The 22,462-nt window shown below is 39.6% G+C and overlaps 1 protein-coding gene across 14 annotated transcripts in view; it reads left to right on the top strand.

Annotated features, from left to right (window-relative positions):
- The window catches only part of DTNB (dystrobrevin beta), a 278,523-nt gene that overhangs the window by 169,443 nt on the left and 86,618 nt on the right, over positions 1–22,462 (top strand). For all 14 annotated transcript variants that reach the window (XM_053587758.1, XM_053587753.1, XM_053587759.1 and 11 more), the window contains one exon: positions 21,697–21,774. In XM_053587758.1, coding sequence (XP_053443733.1) covers positions 21,697–21,774 — 78 coding nt within the window. The remainder of the gene's footprint in view (positions 1–21,696; positions 21,775–22,462) is intronic.

The raw sequence follows: 22,462 nt of genomic DNA, 5'->3' as shown, positions 1-22,462 counted from the left end.
ATAATTGAGATCTCGGCATCTGGGCACCGTGAGTCTGGGGAGATAGGACTCCAGGCATCTCTGGCTGGTGGGATCTGCCTATCATCACCCCTGAGAGGATACAGGGAGTCAGCGAGAGACTTCTGGACCCCAAGAGGAGGACTAAAACAGTGGAAAACCGGTAAGTGGTAGCGCGTGTTCAATCCGTCTAAACCCGCCCGCAACTTCCACAGGCACAAGAACGTAAAGAGAAAGAGGAAGTGAAAGGAAAATTAGGGCAAGGAAACAGATAAAAGAAATCACTCATGAGGAAGAATCAGCAGAAAACTCCAGGCAACATGAAGAACCAGTCCAGAACAACCCCGCCAAGGGACCATGAGGTAGCTACTGCAGAGGATTCCACCTATAATGAAATGTTAGGAATGACAGAAAGGGAATTTAGAATACACATGTTGAAAACAATGAAAGAAATGATGGAAACAATGAAGGAAACTGCTAATAAAGTGGAAAATAACCAAAAGGAAATTCAAAAACAGAATCAAATAAGAGATGAACGATATGAAGAATATAAAAAGGATATAGCAGAGCTGAAGGAACTGAAACAGTCAATTACGGAACTTAAAGATGCAATGGAAAGTATCAGCAACAGGTTAGACCATGCAGAAGAAAGAATTTCAGAGGTAGAAGACAAAGTTCTTGAGATAACTCAGATAGTAAAAGAGGCAGAAAAGAAGAGAGAGAAAGCAGAACGTTCACTGTCAGAATTATGGGACTTTATGAAGCGTTCCAACATATGAGTTATAGGAATTCCAGAAGGGAAAGAAGACTGCCCCAGAGGAATGGAAGCCATACTAGAGAATATTATAAAAGAAAATTTCCCAAATATCACCAAAGATTCTGACACACTGCTTTCAGAGGGATATCGGACCCCAGGTCGCCTCAATTCCAACCGAGCTTCTCCAAGACACATTGTGATGAACCTGTCCAAAGTCAAGACAAAAGAAAAGATTCTGCAAGCTGCCAGAAGTAAACGCCAGTTGACCTACAGGGGCAAATCCATCAGAGTGACCGCAGACTTCTCTAATGAAACTTTCCAAGCAAGAAGACAATGGTCATCTACCTTTAATCTACTTCAACAGAACAATTTCCAGCCCAGAATTCTGTACCCTGCTAAGCTAAGCTTCAAAATTGACGGAGAAATCAAGCAACTAAAGTCAAAAAAGACAAAGATGGTCACTTTATATTGGTCAAGGGAAAAATACAACAAGAAGACGTTTCAATTCTAAATATATATGCACCCAATTTAAATGCTCCCAGATTCTTGAAACAGACCTTACTCAGTCTGAGCAATATGATATCTGATAATACCATAATAACAGGGGACCTTAACACTCCTCTTACAGAGCTGGACAGATCCTCTAAACAGAAATTAAACAAGGATATAAGAGATTTAAATGAGACCCTAGAACAACTGTGCTTGATAGATGCATATAGAATACTCCATCCCAAAGATAAAGAATATACATCTTCTCATCACCCCATGGAACATTCTCCAAAATCGATGATATCCTGGGACACAAAACAAGTATCAACAGAATCAAAAGAATTGAAATTTTACCTTGTATCTTCTCAGACCATAAGGCACTAAAGGTGGAACTCAACTCTAACAAAAATGCTCGACCCCACGCAAAGGCATGGAAATTAAACAATCTTCTGTTGAATAACAGATGGGTGCAGGAAGAAATAAAACAGGAAATCATTAACTTCCTTGAGCATAACAACAATGAAGACACAAGCTACCAAAACCTGTGGGATACTGCAAAAGCAGTTTTGAGAGGAAAATTCATTGCTTTAGATGCCTACATTCGAAAAACAGAAAGAGAGTACATCAAAAATCTCACAAGAGATCTTATGGAATTGGAAAAAGAAGAACAATCTAAGCCTAAACTCAGTAGAAGAAAAGAAATATCCAAAATCAAATCAGAGATCAATGAAATTGAAACAAAAGAATCATTCAGAAAATTAATGAAACCAAGGAGTTGGTTTTTTGAAAAAATAAATAAAATAGATAAACCATTGGCCAGACTAACGAGGAATAGAAAAGTAAAATCTCTAGTAACCTCAGTCAGGAATGATAAAGGGGAAATAACAACTGATCCCACAGAGATACAAGAGATCATCTCTGAATACTACCAGAAACTCTATGCCCAGAAATTTGACAATGTGAAAGAAATGGATCAATATTTGGAATCACACCCTCTCCCTAGACTTAGCCAGGAAGAAATAGAGCTCCTGAACAGACCAATTTCAAGCACTGAGATCAAAGAAACAATAAAAAATCTTCCAACCAAAAAATACCCTGGTCCAGATGGCTTCACAGCAGAATTCTATCAAACCTTCAAGGAAGAGCTTATTCCTGTACTGCAGAAATTATTCCAAAAAATTGAGGAAGAAGGAGTCTTCCCCAACACATTTTATGAAGCAAACATCACCCTGATACCAAAACCAGGAAAAGACCCAAACAAAAAGGAGAATTTCAGACCAATCTCACTCATGAATATAGATGCAAAATTCTCAACAAAATCCTAGCCAATAGATTACAGCTTATCATCAAAAAAGTCATTCATCATGATCAAGTAGGCTTCATCCCAGGGATGCAAGGCTGGTTTAACATACGCAAGTCTATAAACGTTATCCACCATATTAACAGAGACAAAAATAAAGATCACATGATCCTCTCAATAGATGCAGAAAAAGCATTTGATAAAATCCAGCATCCTTTTCTAATTAGAACACTGAAGAGTATAGGCATAGGTGGCACATTTCTTTTTTTTTTTTTTTAGTCTGACTTCTTATTTAATCAAAACAGTGATTTTATAGGGAACATTTAGATTTTGTACGAGTTTCTACAAAATGAGTTTCCCCCTTTTAAGTACAATAAATAAGCTATCCATAAGAGCTTTCAGAATCGTCCTGGATGACGTTAAAAAAAACAAACAAACAACTATAACTCAAGTTAAACAGCAAATAAACAAACTGCACCCCACAGTTTCTCTTTTACTCCCATTATTTCTGAGTCACCTCCAAGGGATTTCATTAAATGGACAGCATGTCATTGCATTCTGAGGTGGCACATTTCTAAAACTGATTGAAGCTATCTATGACAAACCCACAGCCAATATTTTACTGAATGGAGTAAAACTGAAAGCTTTTCCTCTTAGAACTGGAACCAGACAAGGTTGTCCTCTGTCACCTTTACTATTCAACGTAGTGCTGGAAGTTCTAGCCAATACAATTCGGCAAGACAAGGAAATAAAGGGAATCCAAATGGGAGCAGAGGAGGTCAAACTCTCCCTCTTTGCTGACGACATTATCTTATACTTAGAGAATCCCAAAGACTCAACCACAAGACTCCTAGAAGTCATCAAAAAATACAGTAATGTTTCAGGATATAAAATCAATGTCCACAAGTGAGTAGCCTTTGTATACACCAATAACAGTCAAGATGAGAAGCTAATGAAGGACACAACTCCCTTCACCATAGTTTCAAAGAAAATGAAATACCTAGGAATATACCTAACGAAGGAGGTGAAGGCCCTCTATAAAGAAAACTATGAAATCCTCAGAAAGGAAATAGCAGAGGATATTAACAAATGGAAGAACATACCATGCTCATGGATGGGAAGAATCAACATTGTTAAAATGTCTATACTTCCCAAAGCAATCTACCTATTCAATGCCATTCCTATCAAAATACCAACATCGTACTTTCAAGATTTGGAAAAAATGATTCTGCGTTTTGTATGGAACTGGAAAAACCCCCGTAAAGCTAAGGCAGTTCTCTGTAACAAAAATAAAGCTGGGGGCATCAGCATACCAGATTTTAGTCTGTACTACAAAGCCATAGTGCTCAAGACAGCATGGTACTGGCACAAAAACAGAGACATAGACACTTGGAATCGAATTGAAAACCAAGAAATGAAACTAACATTTTACAACCACCTAATCTTTGATAAACCAAACAAGCACATACCTTGAGGGAAAGACTCCCTATTCAATAAATGGTGTTGGGAGAACTGGATGTCTACATGTAAAAGACTGAAACTGGACCCACACCTTTCCCCACTCACAAAAATTGATTCGAGATGGATAAAGGACTTAAATTTAAGGCATGAAACAATAAAAATCCTCCAAGAAAGCATAGGAAAAACACTGGCAGATATTTGCCTGGGGAAAGACTTCATGAAGAAGACTGCCATGGCAATTGCAACAACAACAGAAATAAACAAATGGGACGGGCAGCGCCTGTGGCTCAGTGAGTAGGGCGCCGGCCCCATATGCCGAGGGTGGCGGGTTCAAACCCAGCCCCGGCCAAACTGCAACCAAAAAATAGCCGGGCGTTGTGGCGGGCGCCTGTAGTCCCAGCTGCTCGGGAGGCTGAGGCAAGAGAATCGCGTAAGCCCAAGAGTTAGAGGTTGCTGTGAGCCGTGTGAGGCCACGGCACTCTACCCGAGGGCGGTACAGTGAGACTCTGTCTCTACAAAAAAAAAAAATAAATAAATAAACAAATGGGACTTCATTAAACTGAAAAGCTTCTGTACAGCTAAGGAGACAATAACCAAAGCAAAGAGACAACCTACACAATGGGACAGGATATTTGCATATTTTCAATCAGACAAAAGCTTGATAACTAGGATCTATAGAGAACTCAAATTAATCCACATAAAAATAGCCAACAATCCCATGTATCAATGGGCAAGAGACATGAATAGAACTTTCTCTAAAGACGACAGACGAATGGCTAACAAACACATGAAAAAATGTTCATCGTCTCTATATATTAGAGAAATGCAAATCAAAACAACCCTGAGATATCATCTAACCCCAGTGAGAATGGCCCACATCACAAAATCTCAAAACTGCAGATGCTGGCGTGGATGTGGAGAGAAGGGAACACTTTTACACTGCTGGTGGGACTGCAAACTAGTACAACCTTTCTGGAAGGAAATATGGAGAAACCTCAAAGCACTCAAGCTAGACCTCCCATTTGATCCTGCAATCCCATTACTGGGCATCTACCCAGAAGGAAAGAAATCCTTTTATCATAAGGACACTTGACTAGACTGTTTATTGCAGCTCAATTTACAATCGCCAAAATGTGGAAGCAACCTAAATGCCCACCAACCCAGGAATGGATTAATAAGCTGTGGTATATGTATACCATGGAATACTATTCAGCCATTAAAAAAATGGAGACTTTACATCCTTCATATTTACCTGGATGGACGTGGAAGACATTATTCTCAGTAAAGCATCACAAGAATGGAGAAGCATGAATCCTATGTACTCAATTTTGATATGAGGACAATTAATGACAATTATGGTTATGGGGGAGGAAGCAGAAAGAGGGAAGGAGGGGGGGGTGGGGTCTTGGTGTGTGTCACACTTTATGGGGGCAAGACATGATTGCAAGAGGGACTTTACCTAACAATTGCAATCAGTGTAACCTGGCTTATTGTACCCTCAATGAATCCCCAACAATAAAAAATAAAAATAATTGAGATCTCGTCATATTGAGTATTACCTTTAACAAATATGAACTGTCCATCCTTATCCTTAATTATTTTGGTTGGTTTAAAGCCTATTGCGTCTGCGAACAGGATTGCAACACCTGCTTTTTTCTGCTTTCCATTTGCCTGGAATATAGATGACCATCCCTTCACCTTGAGTCTATATTTGTCTTTTAATATAAGATGTGATTCTTGTATGCAGCAGATATCTTGCTTAAGTTTTTGTATCCAGTCAGCCAACCTGTCCCTCTTTAGAGGACAGTTTAAACCTTCATATTAATTGAGAATATTGATAAGCCTTTCGAGAGTCCAGTGGACATTTTTAATCCTTTTGCGACTGTGGAAGTTGGAATTTGATCAAAATTTTCTGGGTGAGTTTACTTTTGTGGTGGAGGATTACACTGGTCTTTATGGAGGGTAGGTCTGAGAATATCCTGGAGAGCTGTTTTAGTTATGGCAAATTTCTTTAACATGCGAATGTCATTGAAGTATTTAATTTCTCCGTCATAAATGAAGCTCAGTTTAGTTAGGTACAGGATCCTGGGTTTAAAGTTATTTTTTTTTAGGAGATTAAAAGTTGATGACCATACTCTTCTAGCTTGAAAGGTTTCAGCAGAGAGATCTGCAGTTATTCTAATATTCTTCCCCTTGTAGGTGATGGTTTTCTTTCATTTGGCTGCTTCAGAATTTTCTCCTTCATATTAACTTTAGTGAAATTGATTATGATGTGTCTAGGGGATGTCTTATTTGGGATGAGCCGTGCTGGAGTTCTGAAACTGTCTGCTATCTGAATTTCAGAATCTCTTGGCATGTCTGGAAAGTTCTCCTTCATAATCTCATGGAGAAGAGACTCTGTGCCTTTTGAAGCCAGTTCGTCACTTTCGGGGATCCCTATAAGACGAATATTTGTTTTCTTCGAATTATCCCAGAGCTCTCTGAGAGAGTGATCTGTTTTTGCCCCGCATTTCTCTTCCTCTTTGAGAGTTTGGGAGCGTTTGAAAGCTTTGTCTTCAATGTCAGAAATCTTTCTTCTGCTTGCTCCATTCTGTTACTGAGGGATTCTACTGTGTTTCTCTAATCTTTGAGGGCTGCAACTTCTTGTCTCAATGTGTCGAAATGTTTGGTCATTTGGTCTTTGAATTTGTTCAATTCTTGAGATACCTTTTGGGTTACTGCTTGGAATTCTAATTTGATCTTATTTGCTATCCAGATTCTGAATTCAATTTCTGACATCTCAGCTATTTGTTTGTGCATGGGATCTTGTGCTGTGTCTGCTCCATTGATCCTTGGGGAAGTTGATCTACTCTGGCTATTCATATTGCCAGAGTTTTTCTGTTGATATCGCCTCATGATTGTTTTTCACCATTGCCTCGGGCTGTCCTCAGAGTTGGGGAGGTGTCTCTCCAAGATTAGACCCCAGCGGGGTCACTCTGTTTTTGCTGGATCTTTGTAGGGAGTGACCCTGTGTAGTTCCTCTGGGGTTGCTGCAGCCAGGGAGTTCTGGTTTTGGAAGCAGCTCCGGAGTGTGACACACCCGGATCCAGCAACAGGGCGGGAGGTGGTGCACACAGTTCTGGGAGTGCCTGGCGCCCAGTGACTTTGGCACAGAGAGCCCAAGGCTCCAGCAGTCTCTGGCCAGGTGAAGGGCTCTGTGCAGAGGCAGGGAGGGCTCCGGAGGGCATGCGGCTACCAGAGTCCCTGGCCAGACAAGCAGGCCAGTGGGGAGGCAGGGATGATACAGGAGGGAGGATGCAGGGTTGCGCGGCTCCCGCAGTTCCTGGTCAGGGCATGCGGAGGCCCAGCGGGCACAGTTCGCAGATCGGGGGTCACTCCAGGCAGCGCCAAGCCGAGGAGTTTGAGGTTGCTATGAGCTGTGATGCCACGGCACTCTACCCAGGGCAACAGCCCCAGGCTCCAGTGTGCCAAAACTGGTCTCACTCTGCCCCTGAGGGTTAAGGCTGTAAGGCAACTCAGTCCCCACCTTTAGGCTGCTCAGTCACTAGGTTACTAGCTCCCGCCAGATCCTTGCTCTGCATCCCTGAGGGCGGAGCTTGCCAGGGTAGTTCTCTCACAATGTCTCCCTGTGGCCCACAGCTGAACACTGTTAGCTCCGTCTGGCTCAGTCTGGGGCCCCAGACAATGCCCAAAGTTCTCCGCTCTCCTGCTCGAACTCTCCCCAAGGCAGTTCAACTGAGTGCCAAGTCCAAAAACACTGAAACAGTTCACAGGTAAGGCCTCTCTCATTTGCAGTCCCACTGCTGCTTGTACTCGCAGCTGCCAACAGGATTAGGTCAATCGAACACACGCAGCCACTTGCCAGTTTTCCACTGTTTTTGTCCTCCTTTTGGGGTCCAGAAGTCCCTTGCTGACTTCCTGTATCCTCAGGGTATGATCATAGGCAGATCCCACCAGCCAGAGATGCCTGGTGTCTTATCTCCCCAGACTCACCGTGCCCAGTTGCAGGGAAACTGTTACTCAGCCGCCATCTTGCTCCACCTCCTACCCTTGATTTTAATAGCCTGGAAAGATTTTTTAAATAAAATATTAATAATACGTTTATGTAAGAATAGTACATTGACTTGGTTATCTGGTTTGTAAACTCTTGACTGCTTTTCAACATAGTGATATTAAGCTGAGCATTACTCTTCAGTTATTAATTTGCTAATTATTGTTTTGCTTTACAATTCTTTCCCTTTCTGGAGCTAGAGAGAGATACCTGGCTCCCTCTGCATGTCTCTAACACTGCCTCATGGTGAAAGTGTAAGAATGAGTTTGTGGTAAACCTTTCCTTCCTCAGAAATATTTCATTAAATGAGTCTTATACCACAATTGGCTATGCCGAACTGCTAGAAATATAAATTGATGCATGTGTGTCTGTTGATAGTGTTTTTAAGATACATTAACGAGTTGGTTAAATAATTGTAAATAATACAGTAAAATGTGCTTCTTAGAAGTCATAGAAACCTCACTGTAAATATGTGACTTGATATTTCAGGCTACATTTACAGTAATATCTGATTGATTTTTTTTTTTAACCTTGTGATTTTCCAAAGGTGTTTTTGCTTGTTTACTTTCTTTGCTTTGAATCTAGAACCTAGTGAAGTAAATGGGAGATGGTTGGTCCAGTTGCATAGAGATAAACAAAGAGCAAAACATCATACCAAAGAGGATAAAAATGATCCACATTTGTCACAACTGTTGCCTAGTGGTAGGGTGCTCTCTGAGAAAAGGATGGAATTGCAGCATTGAAAGGGCTCCTCGAATCTGCCCTCCTTAATGTTTCACCAGCGTTGCTGTGTGGCAGCATTGGAAATCAGTGTGAATCTCATGTTCTCTTCATCATAGTGGGAAATAAAATAAACTAGTTTTCTCTCTAGGGAGCATATTGTTTCTATTTGGGGATCTATGAAAATGTTTATAGACTATCACATTTTGGAGGGTAGTAATTAACAAGAGAAAGTGGTGGCTCACACCTTAATCCCAGCACTCTGGGAGGCCAAGGCAGGTGGATCACTTGAGCTCACAAGTTTAAGACCAGCCTGAGCAAAACCAAGACCCCGTCTCTACTAAAAATAGAAAAGCTGAGGCAAGAGGATTGCTTGACCCCAAGAATTTGAGTTTGCTATGAGCTATGACACTATACCCAGGGTAACAGCCTGAGAATCTGTCTCAAAAAAAAAAAAGAAAAAGAAGAAGAGAGAAATACCACTTGCATCCTAAAGCATTGTGCAGCAGAGAAGTACTTGCATCCTAGATGCTGCTTTTTGACACTTTTCTTTTGAAAAAAAGTTAATCTTTAAATATGTGAGCATTATTTTGTTGATTTGCTCTGCAACCTTCCTTTTTTGTGGGACCAGCCCTCTCTTATTTGGTGACCTGGTCCTCTCACTAAACCTAACCATGTTGCTCTAAGACAGTGGTTCTCAACCTTCCTAATGCCTCCTAATGCTGTGACCCTTTAATACAGTTCCTCATGTTGTTGTGACCCCCGACCATAAAATTATTTTCATTGCTATTTCATAATTGTAATTTTGCTACTGTTATGAATTGTAATGTAAATATGTGACATGCAGGATGCATTTTCATTGTTACAAAGGTGTCGCGACCCACAGATTGAGAACTGCTGCTCTAAGAGGATCGTCAGTCAAAGCATTGGGCCTGCTGCCTAGCACAATGCATGGACGATTCAAGGCAGGCCCAGAGTCTTTGCTAGGAATTTTTTAATTGGAATGAAGAGTTTTTGCTCTTCTCCAATGGTGAAGCTGCAAGATATTAGAAACGACTTCTTTTTAAGTATAAAAGGTGCTCATGCAAGATCTTTCCCTGATCTCTCAGTGTTCTAAAAAAGGATTCTATGTAGAATTTGATCTAAAGTGAGATCTCAGAAAAGATCTCAGTGAATGCCTTTGTGGCATTCCAGTATCCTGGAAGCTAGCTTCACCCCTACCATGCTAAGATAGGAGTTTAGTTTTCATTTAGCTATGATGCTCAGTAAATTCTTCTTTTTAATTTTCCTTCTAAACTACTTCAAGTTAGATTTGAGGTAGTGGTCTTAAATTAGGGCAGTGTTTCTCAAACTTAAGAGTTCATTATTCACTGAGAACTCTATTCCAGGAAAATTAATTTGGTTAATACAGAGATGCCTGAATTAGGATATTGGGTGTGGGTTTCGTCCATTCAGTGGCTTTAGAACCAGAAAAAAGTGGGTTCCAGTACCAGTTCTACCATATGACCTTGAACACATTGATAATCCTCTCCGGCCTTTATTTCTTTACAAGTAGTGGTGTGAATTCAGATAATGTATCCAAAGGACTTGGCTCAGTGCTGATGCATTGCTCATACTCACAAGTGCTCATGCACTGTCTTTCCCACTCCCAGATCTCCCGGTGTTCTAGAAGTGAAGAAATGTATGCCAAATGGACAAGTCCTGTAACTGTTATCTTCATAGGATTTTTCATATGCGTTAGTTGTACTGGTCTTTGTTTATACATGTATCAAATGAAATAATTAAACTAAGTTATAGTCTTTGTTATAGTGATCTTACATGTTTTTGGTTGTAAATGATTAGGATTTGATCTAAAAATCGTCATACATTAAGCTGCAACTTAAGTGTCTATTGTTGTTAGGACTGATGATTGTGATGACTGATTGAACTATAAACTTCTTAGGAGCAGGAAAGATCTTCTCTTGATTTGTTTTTTTCTCAAAGCCCTTAACAGTGGTAGGCGTGAATTTAGCCATAGATTTTTATTTGTTTGCATACGAAGGCCCATGTTTATTTAAATGGAGCTTGTAATAGAGGAGCTTTTGTGGATGCTAAAATTTCAGGAGCTGTTTTTCTTATCAAAGATGTGAGAAACTGTGTGACCTGGGCAAGTCTGTGAAGGAGGACATCCAGGATCAGTACCTGAGAGAAGAGCGGAGATGGAGGGACTTAGAAGAAGCTAAAGAACTTGCTGGAGAGTCGTGCAAGGCTTGTGAAGTTCGATAGATAAAAGAATGAGGTAGTTTGTAGTGAGTTTCACATTTGCTTTAAAGTATGATGACATCTGGGCAGCACCTGTGGCTCAAAGGAGTAGGGCACCGCCCCCATATACTGGAGGTGTCTGGTTCAAACCTGGCCCCAGCCAAAACCTGAAAAAAAAGAAAAGTGTGATGACATCTGCTGCATGGCTCAAAAGAAGAGTAAAATGTGATGACCTGAGTAGGGAAGATAATTTCAGAAGTAACACAGGAGTGTAGGGTTGAAACTACAAGAGCTGACCACAAAAAAAATTTATTTAAGAGATTAATTAAATGATTAACTACAATGGTCATCTCCTATGTAAAACATTACAGTGGGGAATACACAAAAAGGAATCAGGAAAATGAAAGCGTTAGGACATAATAAAATCCCTTTCTCTTTCATACCAATGGTAGTAACCCAACCAGGAAACCTTCTAAAGATCCCCAAGTGCCTGGCTGACAGGCAGCTGTCTAGGTAGCAGAAAATTGCTGGACACTCACCTTAACCCCTCATTAGAAACAGCAAGCTAGCGAGCAAATAATTTTAAAAGTATAGGGCCAGGGTGAGCATCTGCCTGTGTGAATGACAGAAGAGGCTCTGCAGAGTGCTTAGGGAACATGGGCAGTTCTAACAGGTGCCCAAGATTCTCTTGTCCACCAGGCTTCAGTCAGCTTTGTTCATTTGTTCTATTTTCAAATTCCACAATTTAAGTAGATATTTTGCTTAAATAACATTGATATTATACTTTCACATTCTTGGTTAGAGTCCTACCCAGACAGTGTTTACCTCAGGATCTTAGTCAACTCAAAAAGCCAAAGCAAGTCATAACACCCGGTGTTTGTCCTGAGCCCATTGTTAACCTTCTTTTCCTTTTTAAGTCAACAGTCTGGTTCAAATAATAGATAATTTGCCCGTTAAGTGTATGTATTTTGTTATGTTGAGATTAGGAACCTAGAAGGTCTTTGAAATTAAGATAAGATTTTAAAAAGTCATCCTAATAAATTAGAGATAGGTTTTGAATGAACCTATTTGTTCTGGCTTATCTGGTTTTTCTTGGAGCAGCATGGCAGGGGATATGAATGTGAGCTTTTAAACTATATGGTCTACATTCAGATAGATGTTTAGGGTATGGAATTCTAATAATGTGATAGAAGAAATAATAAATCACCCCAAAACTATATTTTGTGACTATTAGCATTTTACATTCCTACAGAAACAATTTTTTTTTTCTTTCTGTCTTTCTTTTTCTTTTTTTGAGACAGAGTCTCACTGTGTCACCCTTGGGAGAGTGCCATGGTGTCACAGCTTACAGCAACCTCAAACTCCTGGGCTTAAGCGATTCTCTTGCCTCAGCCTCCCAGATATCTGGGACCACAGGCGCCTGCCACAACGCCCACCCATTTTTCTGTTGCAGTTGTCATTGTTGTCCAGCTGGCCTGGGTGGGGTTCGAACCCACCAGCCTCGGTGTATGTGGCTGGCACCATAACCACTGTGCTATGGGTGCCAAGCCTCCTACAGAAACAGTTTTATAACAACTACCATCTGACATCACTCACTGTTTCAACTTGTGGACTTAATAGCCTTAAGTAAGTGTTTTCCTGGAAGGGCAGCAGTCAATAGTAGTAGCAGAGACACTGCACTGTGACAAGTGAAAACCCAGACTCAGGAGCCACGCTGCCTTGGTTCAAATACTAGTTCTTCCACAATTTGGCTTTGTGACCTTTATTACTTCTCTCCGTGCCTCAGTTTCTTCATCTGTAAAATGAGGATCATAGTGTCTACCTCACTGGGTTATTGTGAGGTTTACATCAGTGAATCCACAGAACTTGTTCAAACTGAGTCTGATATACATTAAGGACTCAGTAAGTATTGATGTTGTCACTGAGTTATATGAGTATTATTCTCCACTCTTCTGATTCTATTACTAGGTTACAGATGGATGAATAGGAGAAAAGGACACAGATCAAACAGTAGACCTTAAAGAGTTAAGCACAAAAGAATACACCACTGTTTCCAATAATGGGGGGAAAAGCCTGCCGTAGCTGCAAACCCTACAAACAAAAACATCTACCAAAAATAACTGCTAATGTCATTATTCTTGAAGAATATTCTCACTGCAGCCAAATATAGTAGAGATTGCTTCTTACACATGCTACACTCCTACATATTCTACAACGTGTTGCTGACTCATGTCAACAAATATCTGCTGAGCACTCTATGCTTTGTACTATGCTTGGTTTTTGAAATGCCATGGTAAAAATGTCACACAAATTTCCTACAGTGCAGTAGAGAATATAATCTAGCCACAGTGTCTAATCTGTGGCCAGTGAACCCCATGCTGATGTTGTGAGGACGTTTTTTGTTTATCTGTGGTGTTGCGTGCACACAGGCCCTTTAATTTGGCAAATCATCTTTCCTTTGTGTTTGTGTATTTAACATGTGGCCCAAGACAACTCTTATTCTTCCAATGTGTGGCAGGGGAAAAAAAAAAGGTTGGACACCCCAGACTGATCTACACTACTTCATTTACTCTCTTTTTGAGGCATGGCAGTGATAGGGATATGGGGAAGTTGTAGAACCATCTCACAGACCTTCTGCTATTTGGATCTATTTGTTCTGGCTCTGTTTGAACCATGGCACAGGCCTTCTACTAAAAGTCTCAGAGTTTACAGCATCGTTTCTCCTGTCTCTCTCTCTCTCTGGCTCACTCTCTCACTCTCTGTTCTTCTCAGTTTTCTTTTTTAATAATAATAAAAAGAATAAAGGCTCATTTAGAAATTTGACTCATTATTTTAGGGTTTTTTGTTCTGTTTCTTTCCTACTTTATACTTTTTTTTATACTAAACATCTTTTTCTCTAAGAATCAGGAAAAATTAAACTGAAAAAATTGGGAAAGTATAGGACAGTAAAAATAAGCAGAAAAAATTACCCATAATTCTATTTATCTTAACATTTTAGCATATTTCCTTCAGATGTTTTGTTTTGTGCTTATTATTTAATTGAGATTATACTATGTGTGTGTGCAGTTTTATTTTACAGAGTTATGTGAAGATAAAATAATGTATTTAAAGCTCTAAACACTGATAGATGTGTATCAAGCATTCAGTAAGCTACCATAGTTAACTAGCCCTTTTTATGTATATCAGTATTGTTAGCTATCATAGTTATCTTGACCTTTTTTAAAAAAATTTTTCGGTCTCTCCTCTCTCCCCCTCTCCCTTTCCTCTCTCTCTCTCCACCCCACCCCCCCGCTTTTCTCTCCTTGGTGCTGCTCTGCAGCATCCCTCCCTCGCCAATAAAAACCTTTTGTATAAAAAAAAAAAAATTTTTTTTTTCACCGTCTTAGGCGGCACCTGTGGCTCAGTCGGTAAGGTGCTGGCCCCATATACCGAGGGTGGCGGGTTCAGACCCGGCCAAACTGCAACAAAAAAATAGCCGGGCGTTGTGGCGGGCGCCTGTAGTCTCAGCTACTTGGGAGGCTGAGGCAAGAGAATCGCTTAAGCCCAGGAGTTGGAGGTTGCTGTGAGCCGTGTGATGCCATGGGACTCTACCTAGGGCCATAAAGTGAAACTCTGTCTCTACAAAAAAAAAAAAAAAAAAAATTTCACTGTCTCTGAACGTGCCCTTCTTTTTTACCTCCTACATGGTAAGCATTTTCCAAGTAATTAAAAAACCTTTATAAGCATTATTTATTTAATTTTTTTGCAGTTTTTGGCCAGGGCCAGGTTTGAACCCGCCACCTCTGGTATATGGGGCCAGCGCCCTAATCCTTGAGCCACAGGCACTGCCCATAAGCATTATTTTTTAATGACAGCATATCATCCTGTAATTATAAATACATAGTGGTTTACTTTTCTTTTCCCCACATTTGAACACTTAGGTTACTTCTTTTTTTTTTTTTTTTTTTTTTGTGGTTTTTGGCCCGGGCTGGGTTTGAATCTGCCACCTCCGGCATATGGGACCGGCGCCCTACTCCTTGAGCCACAGGCGCCGCCCACACTTAGGTTACTTCTAAAATTGTCCTATCATAAATAATATTTCCCTGAATATTTCTGAATATAAATCCATCTTTACATTTATAATATTCCTTGGACTAGATTTCTAGAAGCAGAATTACTGAGCCAAAGTGTTTTTTTTTTTTTTTTTTTTTTTTTTTTGCAGTTTTTGTCCAGGGCTGGGTTTGAACCCGCCACCTCCGGCATATGGGGCTGGCACCCTACCCCTTTGAGCTACAGGCGCCGCCCAGTGTTTGAATATTTTTTAAGATCTTTGATGGACATATTACCAAATTGCTTTCTAGAAATTTGGCTTGACTTTTTACTTTTACTCTTGACTAGTAGTAAATTAAGGCCCTGTTTCAGAAAACCCTCTTTAGGCTTAAGAATAGCCCTTTATTTAAAAAAAAAAAAAAAAAATATTATAAGGGAAAATGATCTATTTTAAAATAAGTTTTTTGAATTATTTGTATTTTTTGTTTTTAAAGATGTATTTTCACTTTGCTCATTTGTCTAATTGAAATTCTCATAGTTTCTTATAAATTTGTGTGTAAATCCTTTTGTGTTAAGGCATTTAAGTCTTTCTGTGTTAAATTTGTTCAAGCAGGTCCTAAAACTTGTTTTTTTCTTTCTTTTCTGATATTTTTAGCAGTTCAAATTAATTTTTCTTTTCCTTCATAATTTTTTCATTGCTTTTGACCTTAGAAAATCCTCTCAGTTCCTAGACCTATGTATTTTCTCCTAATTTATATAATTAAACATTTATGTTTATTTAAAACCCTGGAAATATATTTTTCTTTGAGATGATTTCCTCATGGCATGTAGCAGGGTTGTTTTTTTTTTAACTTCTGTTAAGTATTTACTACATTATAATTATTTTTTCTAAATTTTTATTCTTTGTAAGACTTAAGTTTTCTTTTTCTTTTCTTTCTTTTTTTTTTTTTTAAATACAGTCTTACTTTGTTGCCCTCGGTAGAGTGCCATGGCATCATAGCTCACAGCAACCGCAAACTCTTGGGCTTAAGCCAGTGGTTCTCAACCTTCCTAATGCCTCCTAAAGCTATGACCCTTTAATACAGTTCCTCATGTTGTGGTGACCCCCAATCATAAAATTATTTTCATTGCTACTTCATAACTGTTATTTTGCTACTGTTATAAATCGTAATGTAAATATCTAATATGCAGGATATATTTTCATTGGTACAGAGGGGTCGTGACCCACAGGTTGAGAACCCTGGCTTAAGTGATTCTTTTGCCTCAGCCTCCCAAGTAGCTGGGACTACAGGCACCTGCCCAACACCTGGCTATTGTTGAGAGACCAGGTCTTGCTCTGGCTCAGGCTGGTCTCAAACCTGTGAGCTCAGGCAATCCACCCACCTCGGCCTCCCAGAGTGCATAAAACTTAAGTTTTCATTGTTTTAATTTTTACCCCAGAAGTTAGCGTAGTGGCTACCACCTGATGGAGACCCTCCAAAAATTTTATAGATGAAAGAAGTATACTTATAATCTGCCCTGAAAAATATTTAAAGGCAAGAGTTATCTATTATCTATTCTTAGAGATAATTTAAAAACCCTTAAGAGTGATTTTGTAGAAATTTTATTTATTTTTTGTTTGTTTGTTTTTTAGAAGGCCCAGGCCAGGTTCAAACCCCACCAGCCCCAGTGCATGTGGCCAGTGCCCTAACCACTGAGCTATGGGCACCCAGCTGTTTTTGTAGAAATTTTAATTGCGGGTTAGTCTATCTTTCAGAGTATCCACAGAATGAATTGGAGTTGTCTGATTACAAAGGAAATGATTTCTACCAGAGAGTTAAACTTTCACTTTCAATAGACGTATCTGTGCAATAACTAGATGCATTCTAAGCCACCCTCTTACTGGATATTTCCCCAAACCTACCCTGCTCCATCCAGAAATGGTAAAAGTAAGTGCACTTTATAATGATCAGAACACTCAGATGAACAGCCACTACATGACACTAAAATTCTTTCAAACTTGACATTTCACGGGGGTTTCATGCTCTTATTTCCAGGTGCTTTCTAGACATCTACTCACCTATATTTATCAGTAGCATTTAAAATCCAACAATTTCAAAACTAAATCCTATTCACTCTTACCTTCCTGCTCATTCTGTCCCCTACCAATCTAACACAAAATTCCTCTTTCCTACTCTTATGTTTCCTAGTTTGTTGTTGACATCACTGTCCACCTGGTAGCCAAGGTAAAAAGTCTTGGATATTCTTCACTCCCTAACCCTGGGTCCTTAGTCACCCACAGCTTCCCGTTTGTCTCTACCTCACCGTTACCACTGTCCACCCTCCGAATCAACTGGGCTAGACAGTTGCCTAGCTTCTCAGCTTCCATTCCCTCCTCTTTCCAAATCTGTCCTCCAAAAAATTATTTTTAAATAGTTCTTCAGAAAGAATCCTCTCCTAAAAATTCAGATTTGCTAAACTGAGGGGAGGGCTTGGGTGTCTTATTTTACAGAAAGCTTCGCAGCTGATTTCTACATGTTCTCTTGATAAAAACCAATATTTACAAGCTTCTAGAGTTATCTTTTTAAAAACCCAACCATAGTCACATCATTTTTTGGCTTAAAAGCATTCAGTGCTTCCCCACTACAATATGAAGTCCAGATTTCTTAGCTTGTGATAAAACAAGCTTCCTTCCCATCTCAGCCCTGGTCTGCCTTCCCAGGTGCGCTTTCACCTTCTCTCCTTCAGGGGCCTCTGGGTCTAACCAAGTCAGTTGGACCCAACATGGCCTGTTTGGGGATTTCTGTGCTTTTTTGCATACCTTTTCTATCTAGGGTAGAAGATACCTGGGTATCTGGGGAAGTGTTTTTCTTTTTCTGGCAAACTCTTCCCCTCAATGTTGTTCCACCTCTGAGGCTTTCCCTGACTATTCTCCCCCTTCGTTCCTCCAGGAAGGAGAAATGCTCTTCTATGACTCGTCAGCACTGTGCAGTCATCCCTTGGTATCCATGAGGGATCACTTCCAGGACCAGCATGGGATGTTCAAGGATGCTCAAGTTCCTTATATAAAATGGCATAGTATTTGCATATAACCTTTGAACATCCTCCCACATACTTTAAATCATCTCCAGACTACTTAAAGTACCTAATATAATGCCTGTATATCACTTCATTTGCATGGATTCAACATAGAACTCAGTACATGGCATTTCAAGTTTTGCTTTTGGAATTTTGTGGAAATTTTTTTCCCCAAAATATCTTCCATTTGTAGTTGATTGAACCCACAGACATGGAGGGTCAGCTGTACTCCACTGACCCTCCATGCACCCACCACATGGCGTTGTGATGATTTGTTTGCATATTTCTTTCCATCCACATGTAGTTAGGTCAGTAAGATAATCTCATTTAGCTTTTATGAGTAGGCTCCCAATAACAGTGCCTCTGTCCCTTTAATTAAGAAGTAACAGATTTTCTCCAAGTCTTTTAAAAACCACCCCTTCAGACTAGCAGATAACATTCTATGTGTGCTATCCATCTGCTTCTATCTCCTCATTGGAAGAAAATAAAAATTGGCATGTGTTTTTTTTTTTGTTTTTTTAACATCGAGACAGAGTCTCACTTTGTCACCCTTGGTAGAGTGCAGTGGTGTCATAGCTCATAGCAACCTCAAACTCTTGGGCTTAAGTGATTCTCTTGCCTCAGCCGCCCTAGTAGCTGGGACTACTGGCACCCGCCACAACACCCAGCTATTCTTTTTGTTTGTTTATTTGTTTAGCAGGCCAGGCTGGATTCGAACCCACCAGCCCCTGGAGCATGTGGCTGGCACCCTAACCACTGAGCTGCGGGTGCCCAGCCTGGCATGTCTTATTAACAAAGAAGGAACCTCCCAAATTTCTGGGCCAAGTGATCGTTGGTGACCATTTGGTATCAGGAAGCTCACTAGTGTTGAAAGATAACTTGCTTTAAAGATATTCACCAAAGGAAGTTTAAAGATACTCACCAAAGGAAGTTACAGAACATCTGGTGACATTTTCAAGGTTTTCAACTGGTTTTAAATATTAAAGATCAAAACTAATGTGATGAGTTACGACACTTCTATCTCTTTAGTATTCTAGAACTTGTGTTATTAATGTCAACATTACACCTGGAAATATTCTTTTTACCCGTGTCTTACAAGAACCATAAAGTTTATTTTGTTTTGGTGTTGTGCAAGCAATCATTTTTTGGTGTGTTGCACCTGAGACTGCATCTGAGCTGTTGGCTGTGCCATGAATGGTGACTCTTATGGCGATCCTGTCATAAAGACTTTTAAGTTTGTAAATATCTCTTTTATCTTGAATTGCAAATACACCTGCCAGCAAAACATGGTAGGACTTCAGAAAGGGTGTGCTATTTAGCAGTTATAATGCATTTACAGTTTATAATGTAATCATTACTGTCTGGTTTTGAATATTAGAAAAGAGGCTTTGATACCTTATGTGCCTTAATAGTTTAATATGGTATCTGGCAAGAGATGGAGATGATTATAAAGACTTTTGTGGTATCAGACCAAACAAAATGTTACAAATCACAAAATTTTATTATATGGATCCTTGTATAAGGAATTAAAATTTTTTATTGTTTTTTTTTCTGAGAATGTCAGAAAGAAAATTTAATTCAGTAGTATGTTTAATGTTGAAATATACTAGATAACTGTTACTAAATCTGAAAGCACCATAAAAATATCCTTACCTTAGGTTGGAAATGGGTTGCTAATAATAATAATAATACATTAAAGACAGGAAGCTGTTATGATGGAGTTGGGTCTTTCACCAGAATTGTCTACTTATTCCAGTGGGCCAATTAATTCGAAAGAACCAGAGGCAAAAATACAAATTTAAGAATAAAAGGAAGCTAATCTGTGTTCACTTCTATCATTAGTCAACCTAAAACAATTGATTAATTGATTATAGCAATCACTAGCATTAATAGACTTGAAAATTTGGAGGACATAATTGGATATGTGTCTGGAATATAGGTAGTCAGATAAATAAGTTGGAATTGAATTCTAGCCTAGAAAGGCAAGTTTCACTCTCGAATGTCTTTTGGAATTGTCACACAATGGTAGGAATGTAGAACCATAAGCATTAACTATGGCTTAAAAGTCAAGAGACCTAAATCTGTTGCCCACAAATTACTTTCCATCTTGGATCCTGTCCTTTAGATGGGAAAAAATAAATAAATAAATAAAATTCCTACCTAGAAATGAAATTGGTTATGTTTTGAGAAATGCATTGTTAGGTAATTTAGTGTTGTGCAAACATCGTGGAGTGTACTTACACAAACCTGGATGGGTTAGCCTACTCCACCCTAGGCTATCTGTTCTAGCCTATTGCTCCCAGGCTACAGACTTGGGCAGCATGTGACTGTACTGAATTGGAGGCTTTTGTAACAAAATGGTAAGTATTTGTGTATCTAATCATATGTAAACATAGAAAAGGTATAGTAAAAACACAGTATTATAATCTATTATATGAGGTCCATCATTGACCTAAATGTCGTTATGTGATGCATGACTATACTTCTTTTAGTTGAAAAGAGGAAGTAACAGATTTCCCAGGAGAAGTATGTAGTAGTGGTCATGTGGCTTCAGGTGCAAGACAGAAACTTGTCTGGTATGGAGGGAGAGGGGTTGAAGAATGGCTGGCAGGTTAGATAATAAACCCCTTTGAAAAGTCTGGATTCTTTTATTCCAGGGCCTCATAAAAGACCTTGACCCTGAAAAACCAGCAGCCTAAGACTAATTACCAAAAAGGCTTACCTTCAAATTTAAATTTGGATTAGGTTGTAAAAGACAGCATTCTAATTAGGGTGGTAGTCCCCAACCTTTTTGGCATCAGGGACCAGTTTCATGGAAGACAGTTTTTCCACAGATGGTGTAGAGGGCTCTGACAGGCAGAGCTCAGGTAGTGCACAGGTGATGGGGAGCAGCTGTAAATACAGATGAAGCTTTGCTCACCTGCCTGCTGCTCAGCTCCTGCTGTGCAGCCTTGTTCCTGATAAGCTGCTGACAGGGAGCAATCTGCAACCTGGGGGTTGGGGACCGCAGAATTATGGTATAGGTATAAAATTTAAATTCATTGTTAAGATTCCAATAAAGATTGATAAAAGCATCTTTCTTCCGGAGTCTTATTTTTTAATTTGGCATTTAGCGGTATAATTATTTCAGCAAAAAAAATGCAAGCTAAGTCTGAGGGAAGGCAGTAAGTTCTGACAAATCTTGGGAAAAGCTTGCACCTATATGTTGTACTTTGGTGATATACAGTGAATGCCAAACACCCAGTAATCCTGTACCTAAAATGTAGTGAAATGAACTGTCTCAGAATTCAGATTCTTACGTACTAAAATGACAAAGCAGAAGCCACCAAAGTTAAGTCCTATAGTAGTGAGGTTATAATTAGTTGTTTTTCCTGGCACACCACAGCATTATGGTCTTGTGGCTTTGTGAGAGAAAACCCCTTCTTGTTGAATTTACTTCGGCTTGAAGTGTCAATTCCTACCCTCCCCACCTACCTGTGGGTTGCACTGTGCTTATCAGGAATGATAGCTGGTTCCTTTGCCCTTCGGTTTTTCACTTGTTTCCCCTAGTCATGTTGGTAATTATTAATATAAGGTAAATGTCTTTTCTTTCAGTCCTCCTCGCCCTCTGACTAATATGAATGACACTATGGTTAGCCACATGTCCTCTGGAGTGCCCACTCCCACCAAGAGGTATGTATGTACGTCCGGTGCCTCAGAGTTGCATCTGGGCCTCTGCTACTGATTTGCAAACCACCCCCCCAAAAAAGTGAGGCCTGAGAAACAGAATGTTCCACAGTACAGAAAGAACCAGCTTGCTTTCTCTTCCCTTGACTGTCTTTTAATATTATTTTCTACTTTTTATCTTCCTTCCCCCCAAACCCCCTGCCACTTACTCTTAACTATAGCAATTGAAGTTTGGCTTCGAGTGGTCCCTCAGGTGGAAACTTCATTTGTGACAAGCAGTGATCATAATGTCAGAGCAGATTAGTGTGTTTGAGATCTTTTTTTACCTTAAACAATATTTTGATAATCGTGAGTTTCAATAGTTTTGCATTTGAGTTCTTTGAGTGTCAAAGATTATTTCTGCTTTCTGATTAAACTATGTAAATTGAATTAATCCCTTACAAAATATACTCCTAAATCATTCTGTATATCATTCATAAATATTTAAGTTGAAAGGCGTGAATCCCTCTCTCTAAGTATAGGAAGTTTGCTTTAGGGGCCCTCAAGGAATGAGAACTGTGTACTTCTTTCTCTTCTTTATTTAATTCACTCTTCTCTAAAATTCTCTTAGGCGGGACTTATGAAAAGAAAGATATAAAAAGGCTTACTTTCTATTTGATGTAAGCTGTTCCTTACCAGAGCAATGCAGACACTT

This window comes from Nycticebus coucang, chromosome 4 (genome assembly GCF_027406575.1).
Source record: "Nycticebus coucang isolate mNycCou1 chromosome 4, mNycCou1.pri, whole genome shotgun sequence".
Taxonomy (NCBI): domain Eukaryota; kingdom Metazoa; phylum Chordata; class Mammalia; order Primates; family Lorisidae; genus Nycticebus; species Nycticebus coucang.
This window is presented reverse-complemented; position numbering and strand designations above follow the sequence as displayed.